This window comes from Protomyctophum bolini, assembly GCF_963924005.1.
Source record: "Protomyctophum bolini genome assembly, chromosome: 19".
NCBI lineage: Eukaryota > Metazoa > Chordata > Actinopteri > Myctophiformes > Myctophidae > Protomyctophum > Protomyctophum bolini.
In genome coordinates this window covers 37,691,818-37,701,563 of record NC_137880.1, presented here as the reverse complement: position 1 = coordinate 37,701,563, position 9,746 = coordinate 37,691,818, and the positions used below count along the sequence as shown (strand labels likewise).

Here is a 9,746-nt window from a genome sequence, read left to right as displayed (position 1 = left end):
CAACGGCCTCCACCTTGAGGACTACAATCCAGAACATTACCAGTCTTTTCAACCCAACCCAACACCGTCTTCTAATTCAGGTGAACCTGCAGGTATTTCCCTTATTTCACATGAAGGCGTCAGGGGAAAGAGGAGGCCACTAGATAACACTTATCATAACAGCAATAGCTCAAACCCAACGGATCCATACGAACATGCTAGCAACACGGGACCGTCCCCCGCGAGGCGGTACTCATCCCCTGGAGTCAGTGGTCCTCCTCCTCCTCCTCCTGACTGGCCCCTGAATAGTGGCCATCAAGCGAAGCGTGCCAGGGTAGAACACATCATCAGAAGCATGGCAGGCTCCCCAACAAGACATGTGAGCACGGAGGCAAGTCAAGACGAGGCATCATCAGGCAACAACATGCAGGGAGGCAAAAGGGCACAGGAGTGCCCTCAGCTCCACCATTACAACCACTCAGAGAGAAGTGGAGCGGGTGCCCTTGAAGATGATCAAGCAAGTGAGTCTGAGGTTGGCGAAGCCGGGACTCTTGAGCAGAACCATCTCACCTGGGATGATTGTCATAACAACACATGGCCACAGGATACTCTTACAGGTCCGCGCAATGCGCTCGAGACCCCCTCAGATAAGACGTACCGAGGATGGAAAGACTTGACACTGATTAATTACTTTAGATCCAAACCTGACAAGGTAAACAAACTGATGGCGGACCTTTTGAAATATGAGCTGTCACAAGCTCTCAGCACGAGAATCGACTCCATTTTCAAACACATGCCGCTCTTACAGCGGCGGCCACCGAATGGGAATGTAGGTCTACTGACTGATAAGCTTCTTCACCTTCAAGGAGAGCGCTCGTGTTTTTGTAGAGACAGCACATCGAGTCTTTCCTGTCCTGAGACAACACAGGCCCATGTTGTTGTCCCACAGGTTCAAACAGATGCTCTCTCCCTGGTCGTGAAAAAGTTGTCTCCACCGGACAAATCTCATGTTGCTGATCTCCTCCTGCCCCTAGCAAGAGCTCACCACCACCATCATTCCAAGTCTCCCCTGCCATTGCATAGCTGTCATGTTGCTCTGCATGAAGATAAGGCTTTAGAGAAAACCCCCAGAAACAACAGCCTCAGATTCTTCCAAGACGGAAGGCCTGGCGGGGCACGTCACCCAACGATGGATGCAGTCCATATGCCATGTAGCTCAGTCCAAATGAGGACAAAGCTTAACTCTACTAGATCAATCAGAAGAAGTCCCAACATATCTATGGCGACGGATCCCAAGATGATTTACGAGTGTGCCCCGCATGTCAAGATTGACTGTGACGATCTACACGGTACGGTGAAGAATAACGTCTATGTTGTGAATGTATCCTTTTATAAAGTGTTCTAAAGATAATATCAAAGGTTTTTTGTTACCCAATATACTGCTTAATTCAAACTTTTTTTTATAAGACACAGACACATTTCCTTATAAATTATGTTATCTACTCTCTAAGCAGACATTTTCATTAAAAAAATTAACAGCTATAGAATATATACATACATATATGCCATATAAGAACTTATTTGAAGCTCTAGGATCAAACCTTGTCATCACCACCACTGACATGTGGTGTAAAGATTGTCTGTTCATGATACTTTACTCTCTTTAAGGACAATAGCTTGGCGATATACTGTAGTTTACCACCTTCAATAAGATTATAAATTGTTCTTGTCAAATATTGCAACATATCTTCCTGTCCTGGATTGAAATGATTGCCTGTAGAGAAAATATGTTCCCCATGTACGTTACCAAAGTGCTGCTGTTGTCTATGTTATTCTTTTGTCCATGTGTTCTTGTATAAGTGGTGTGTATCCTTAACAGTGCTTTGTGTAGGAGGGCCTAACCACCAATCATCTGAAGAAAGCAAAGCTCATGTTCTTCTTCACTCGATACCCCAGCTCCCTGGTGCTGAAAACCTTCTTCCATGATGTGCAGGTAGGTATGGGGGTATATAGTTTCAATAGACAAATGCAATAAGCTCATTTTAAATTGTAATTTACAGGAGTGATTGCAATCATTTATAGCAGTGGTTTTCAACCAGTGGTCCGGGGACCACCTGGAACCTTGTTAAGGACCACCTCCTTAACAAGGTTCCAGGTGGTCTCCAGCTAAACGATGACGAGTTGGTAACCGAATGGACCCTTATACATCTTTAACTCTTGAGAGGGTAAAATCAAACCAAATTTTACTCTCTCAAGAATTACATTATTGTTAAACATCCGCATTACTTCATTTACAATTCGAGAATGTAGAAGAATTGTTATTTTGATGAACGTTTCCCAAAAGCATGGAATTGTAGACAAAATCTTATACCTACGACAACAAAATATTCTTTTGTTTTGGGTATAAGAGGCTATTAATGTCATCAAATAAATGGTGGTCCGTGGCTCAAAACGCAGAATAAATAGTGGGCCTCGAAATGAAACGGGTTGAAAACCACTGATTTATATTATAGCATTAATCACAAATAATGTAAGCTGCTCAGACAGGCGGTGGGGTCCTTGAGGGAGTTCCAGGGGGTACCCAGCTAAATGATAGTTTAGAACCAAGTGGACCCTTATGGGTCTGTAACAGTTTTATTTTGTATGGTTGTGGTAGACAAGTTTCAATTAACATTGAGTCAGTTATAACTTTATGATTGCCAGTAAATATATCATCTTGACAATATCATTTCTGTAAAGTAAAAAGAATAACGACGACAACACGTGACCTACAGTATAAAAATATGGTTTATTGTAATTTATCTTTCATGGGGGGGGGGGGGGGGGGGGGGGGAATCTAATAGTCATAAACCAAACATTCAAAACCAACTCAAGTTCCACTGAAATAATTAAGTAAATAATTGTGACAAACTTAACTCAAACATGCGTTAACTCAAACATCATTCATTATCTTCAGACATCATTGCATTCAGTGGCGTGCACAGTCACATTTAGAGGGGCAGGTGCTCAAGTGAAAAAAGGGCACCTTGTGCAGCGCATGGAACCGGCCGGTTGCCTTAATAGTGTGATATAGTAATAGTGTGTGTGCCTTAATAGTGTGAGATTTATAGATTTTGGGGCCTAAATAATATATTAGGTTTTTTTTTTATCAAGAATTGTCACCATGTTCTTTTTGAGTGGTGCAATCACTCCTACAACCAGCAATGTCCGTGTACCTGTTTGTGTACCTGTATGAGCACGAGTGGTGTGCATGCGTGAAATTGGAACGAGAGAAGTATGTGACATGGCTGCCACCTGCTGGACGCAAATCCAACTTCTGACTCTCTAGGTTCGCTAAAGAAGGAAAGGCCGAGCCAAAATAATAATGAAAAAATAGTTCTCAGCGACGCGGATTGATATCCATAATAAAGCTAATCTGACGGAGCAGAGAGAGAGAGAGAGAGAGAGAGAGGAGGGGGGGAGAGAGGGGAGTTGCACCACTCGGTTCACACAGGTGTGATTTTTTTTCTTTCAATTGCCAAAAGGGCACTCCCTAGTGTCTATCTGTGCACGCCACTGATTGCATTGTCTCACCCACCTGTGTTCGCGTTGTTTCCCAGTTCACTCGTTGCATCACCTCGCAGCTCATCAAGTGGTTCAGTAACTTCCGGGAGTTCTACTACATCCAGATGGAGAAGCATGCCCGTCACGCCTTCACGGAAGGAGTGGCCGATGTCGGGGATTTGACTGTTGGAAGAGAATCGGAACTTTTCAGAGCTCTCAACATGCACTACAACAAAGCCAGTGATTTCCAGGTGACATATGAGCAGATTTCCATTCCCAGAATCACACAAAAAATTGTGAATGATTCGGTACAGAAATATACTAAATATAGCTGCAAAAAGCACTAAGAAAAATATATGCATGCATGCAATATGCACAATAAGCCATAGAAACATTGAAGTTGAGAGAAAGAAGACCATATAATTAATGAGCATTTTAAATAGCTGACCCTGACCTAACCTCAGTAGTGGTGGACGGGTTTCTGAACTGCCCACAGCCCTTCTATGAGACACAGACTGAGTAGGGGAAAAAATGTCATTTTATCATGATCATTAGTGAGGACCTATTATATGAAGATAGGTTGAAAAGTGGTGAAGTGGTCCTTTAATTATTTCACTTCTTCTCACTGGGTGTTTGAGTGGTGCAGCCACTCCAATGACCAGCAATCTATGTATGTCTCTATGTCTGTTTAGGGTACCAGCAGGTGACAAAGTGGCGCTGTTGAGCTTCACACTGTGCACAGGTGCATGATGGGAGGCTGAGTACTTAGTGTAACAGTGCAGTACAGACTACGGTGTCGGTGTGAAAACGGCTGAGCAAAAAGAATAAATAATAATAAACAAAAAACGGTGGGTCTAAGGGTCACAGGTCCCAAATCCCAAAACCACATTTGTTTCTCGTGAGGAGACACAGAAGTTGTATCGCTATAGCGTTCAAATGGTTCATGAGCTATGCCTGTTCAAAACGTTCAATTGACCGCTGTAGCGCCACCCTTTGGTCAATAGTTGTGGGCTTGGTGTCTCTAAGCAGGGCGACATGGCCCTCTACCATATTGCTGCATTTCGTAACAAGCGACTGCACGGTTTCGCATTGAGCAAAGTTTGTATTTCAAATTGAGTGCTATAGCGCCACCCTTTGGACAATGGTTGTGGGCTTCGCGTCTTCACCGTTTGGTATAGCCCTTTATCATATTGCAGCGTTTCGCGGAAAACCAACTGCACGGTTCAGCCAGAACTGCCATATTCACAGAAGAAAAAAAAACCAGACAAACACAATAAGGGACCATCGGCCCTTCGGGCTTGGCACGTTAAAAATGACTTCTAAAGAGATCTACTGCCAGGTCAAGAAGTGTAATGTGATGAGCAGAAAACACATTATTCCTTGGTGAAAATACTCCATCAAATCAATATTCATGAGCATATATACAGCATTTTATCCTTGAGAAGGAATAGCAGTGATCAATATTTAACACCATTACAAAACACCCAATACAAGTTTCTTTTTGTTTATTTATTCCAATGACCGTGTGGTCGGCTTTGTACTATTGTACAGTACACCAAGCTTTTTCTCTCTACAACAAATCTCTGTGAAAATTGCCGATCTACAAGTGCACAACTCGTTTCTTTGCAATGCATTGAGCTTGTAGATCCCAGAATAGGTATATGCTCAGGTGCCAGAGGTTAGGAGTTCAGTGCACATTCCCAACCACTCACTGCATTCATTAATGTTGTCTGAGGGCCACATCTTTGTAACCGTTAAAGTTAAATCAAATTATTGTCCACTAGCCTATTATGACCATCTTGACACTAAATAATCTCATGTTCATTCAAGTTGTTTGAATTACCAACAGATTAGCTCAAATCAGTTGGTGAAATGTCTTTGTATACAATTTGTCATTTTGGGAATTCACAAATTTGATAACAAAAAAAACCCCAAAACATAATCGTAACACAATTATGATTCGAAAATAAGTATACACTATGCGTGCCTGTTACGCACCTAAAATCGCCACACTACAAGTTAAAAAAGCACTGTGATCTTGTAGATGTTATTTCGTATTTGTAGTGAGACACTGTGCGAGACAATGCAAAGTAGGGCCTATAAATTAGGCATGGACAGAATGATACAGGACAGAAGACAGGGAGACACGACAACATGCAACAGGTTCAAAGGCTAATTCAATCCCAGGATATACAGCAGTTATATTTATTTTTGGGCTTTTTATGCCTTTATTGATTGATTGATTGATTGATTGACAGAACAGTAAGGTTGACAGGAAGTGGGGAGTTGAGAGCTGGGGCGTGACCCCCAGCAGAGGCCGTCGGGATCGGGACTCGAACCCGTCAACACGCTGTCGGGCTATACTGAGCCCAGGTGCCTGGACCGCTAGGTCAGCGAGGTCCGGGCCAAGGCTTTGTATTTGTAATGATTATTGCAATACAATAATGATGAACCCTCTGGTCAGAATACTTTACATACAGGGACGTCTGTAGCGATAAGAGGCACGCGTCTGAGTGGTGTAAACTTAACTAAGTACATTAAGAAAAGAGAATTTAATGTTTGTGTTGTTGGCACTGTTTTTTTTTTACATCACCTAAACAACTTGAGTTAGACTTTAGCGCCCCTCACTTCACACGGGTGTGATTTTTACTTTACCAGATTTCCAATTATTTCCTACTAATTTCCTACAATTATTTGAAAACCCGAGTTAACTATTTACTTTATTTTTACAATTTTTTTTACATTATCGTTACAAAACACACTAACCACTTCAGCCCTATATTTCGTCCATTTGAAAAGAGCAGATCTGCAAGATCACAATGTTGCATCAGATCAGCTATTTTTCATACGTTATACATTTAAAAACTCGTGAAACGGTATTCTGCATGAGTACATTCTACTTTAAGTACATTTTGATACCAATACTTTTGTACTTTTACTAATGAAGTAAAAAAGAAATGTGAGTACTTTGGTGGAAACTACTATACCATTAACAAACCTAACACTATACATACAAGACTATCCTAAACCAAAGATATTACTATTGACACATCACAGGAAACCTAATTAGTCATTTACAATACCTTGAGTTTACAAGTCAAGTATTGATTACAAGTATCTAAACTTCCTCCTAAGTGTATTAGAATGTGCCCAATGACCACACCGGTAATTCTAGATTAGTAAAAAAAAAGAAAACGTAGTCCAACTAAGCCTGGACTTAGACAAGTACAGTATAGGAAGTTAGGGCAGCATTTCCTTTTGAAGTTTCTTTAACGACTTCAACCTGGCATCCCCTATTTTTCGATGTCATTAAGGGTGAAGAATAGTGTTTAAATAGTGAAAATAATTACAGGCTCACGTTTCGCAACATTACACATTTTTACTTAAGTGGGCTTTAGTAGGTGACCTTTGACGTTGAACTCTCAAAGGGACATCATTGGATTACATCACGTGGATTATGTATGGATACACGCCGATGATTAACTAATTCTCAATTCACACGACAGCTGCAGCTTCACCAACAGGTAACAGAGGAAAGAAATGTGTTATATTACATTCAAATTGACCAATGGTTTTCTATAAGACAAGTAAAGGGAGTTACTCAGCGTTAAGTGATTTGGCCTCCCCCTCCAAACCACTCTGCAAAAATGACAGCATCATCTTTTGTGTGTTTTAGGCCAAGCCCGTTTTGTTTTTGTGACTTACCTTAACAGGATAACAATTCAGAATATCAGTAATGTACACATTCAACTCATCACTCTCACACACACAGTACTGTATATCTGAACACAATAGTTATAAGACATTGCTCTGTTTATAAAAAACAGGTTCCTGATCGATTCCTTGAAGTTGCCGAGATTACAGTGAGAGAATTCTACATCGCCATTGCGATGGGACATGACCGTGACCCTTCGTGGAAGAAGGGAATCTACAAGGTAATATGTAAACTGGACAGTGAAATACCATCTGAATTCAAGAGGCAGTACTAGTTGTGAAGAATACACTTCATGTTCTGTGACATGTTTGTTTGCAATATATATTCACTGCTCATTTTTTTTTTTTTTTATAATGTTTGCTGAATTATTATTGTCTGTGAGCCACTGAGCCCTGATGAAGCCAGTTCTCATGGACAAGCACACCTACGATCGTAATGGCCCAAAAGTACCTATAATAAACAATATGAAGGCAGTACATGAAGTCCTTTCCTTTTGAATAATTTGTAAATCATGTGATGGGTCGGTGCAATTAAACAATGTATTTTTTTTCTATAATCGCTGAAATGATCCCAGCAAAAGTAGCAGTTCTTTCAAGTCTACGATTGGAGTTACTGAATGAATACTGATGCTAAAATGTTTCAAAAGTGCAGTTGATGTGTTACGGGTGACTTTGCCAAAATGTACACCAGAATCCGTTTAGCTATCATGACTGCATTTTAATAGTGTTCTTTCCATCTAGACTAGAGCCAGTGTTAGAAAGCCACTTGCTCTAGAGGCACAAAAGGGGGGGGAAGGAAAAATCACATGCCATTATACTCCACACGAGTCAACAAAGAGCACACACACAGTAATAGAATACATAAATTACACACGACACACACAAGTACCAAAATGATTTAATAACCAAGTGTTCACAATAAAGCAAATGTAATAACGATGAATATTGCGTGCAAAATTGTTCTTACAGAATGCAAAATTAATTATATTTTGAATTAGAACGTCCCTCTTCTTCTTAAAACTTACCCGTTAGTCTTTAGACCCTCATCTGATTTTAATCAAACATGCGAGGTCTTCTTTCACCATTACCAGGTGCAGTTAAATACGGTTCCTTGCTTCATCTGCCTTTATCCCAGCATCAATGTGGGCCCATTTATGATCCTGAAGTTCTCGTCTTGAGTCTCTCTGAAATATTTGGTTTTGAGCCTTTTAACTGTTGGCGTTCAGTATCTCTTGTCATTTATGAACAGGACTGTATTTTTTTCCCCTCCCTTCGTGTCAACTATTCTCATACAGCAGGTACAGGTATGACAGCTCAAATTGCTTGGAGAAAGTGTAGTAATACATTCATTAGTAACTCGGTGTGCACTCGCACAGAATGAACGAACAACTCGTGTCATGGAAAAAAGTCGAAGAGTAATTTCACAGAAACAAATGTCACAATAAAACTACAAGTGAAGTGAAAATGCTTAATGCTGCATCCTTACACACCGTCATTTAAGATGAAAAAACATCTCAAATGTTGGAACGCTCACTACATAATATTAATATATGTGTACATCCCGATAAAAGGTTCACACATGGTGCTCGTTTTGTAGTCAGCCGTTGATCCAACATATGTTCAGCAGTTACTTCTGACCACTCCACAGACAACAGAGGCCTGCTACTGTACACACAATACTTCAGTGAATGGATATACAAAGGAACATTTTCCTGTAACCAAAATCTGTGCAAATGTACTTGCCGTGATAGTGGTTGATAGTAGGCAATAATCCTGTTTTTTCTTTTCTTTTTTCGAATTACATTTTACTCCAATCTAATAATTTTGACATTTTACAAGATGTCCTGGACTTTTGGAACAAAAAATAAAAACATGCAAAATATGATAATTCACTCATACAATTCTTAAGAGTAAATATGTAACAATGTGGATTTCTATCATGAACGTCCACAACTTTGGGTACTGATCTTTGGGCATGAGGCCGGATGTATTGGCAGTATATTGTCGAAATAAAGAAAACCCCATTAAGCCTTGGCTCACATTACTGTGAGCAGTAATGTGATTACTGATTACATTCATTACTGATCCGTTTTCTGGAACATCCAATCGTCACTCCATAAAGCAATGTCAACGGTGAATACTAACAACGCTGGGGTGACGTTAAACTGAATATTGTCGTCCACTGTAAGGACTGCAGAAAATGACTCAGTCAGTCCCCATTTCAGAAACTCCCAAAAATGACATGTAGTTATTGGGTGAAAAGTTATAACAGAAGGCTAATGTCGGCACGCTCTTCAGCATCACAAGTTTTCATATTGATTTACTGTATTTTAAGTACCCAGACAGAACAATACAGGACTTTCTGAAATGAGACTGAAGAGGAGAAAGCTCAATTCATTTCAATTGGCTAAAGATCAGACAATACTGAAGAGTTAAATATTAACTTATCAGGAACAGACTCATTTCAGCTTCTTCACAAATTGTTACAGCTTCTACTGTCGGGAAGAAAC

General features: G+C 40.4%; 1 protein-coding gene across 1 annotated transcript; it reads left to right on the top strand.

The window, feature by feature from the left end:
• Positions 1–334: 334 nt before the first annotated feature.
• On the top strand, positions 335–7,511 carry LOC308334708 (prospero homeobox protein 1-like; the record flags this gene model as incomplete). The annotated part of the gene is made up of 5 exons (XM_080791512.1): positions 335–500; positions 627–808; positions 1,871–1,972; positions 3,579–3,773; positions 7,350–7,511. The coding sequence occupies 5 exons, from the start codon at positions 335–337 to the stop codon at positions 7,509–7,511; spliced, it is 807 nt and encodes a 268-aa protein (XP_080647638.1).
• Positions 7,512–9,746: the final 2,235 nt, after the last annotated feature.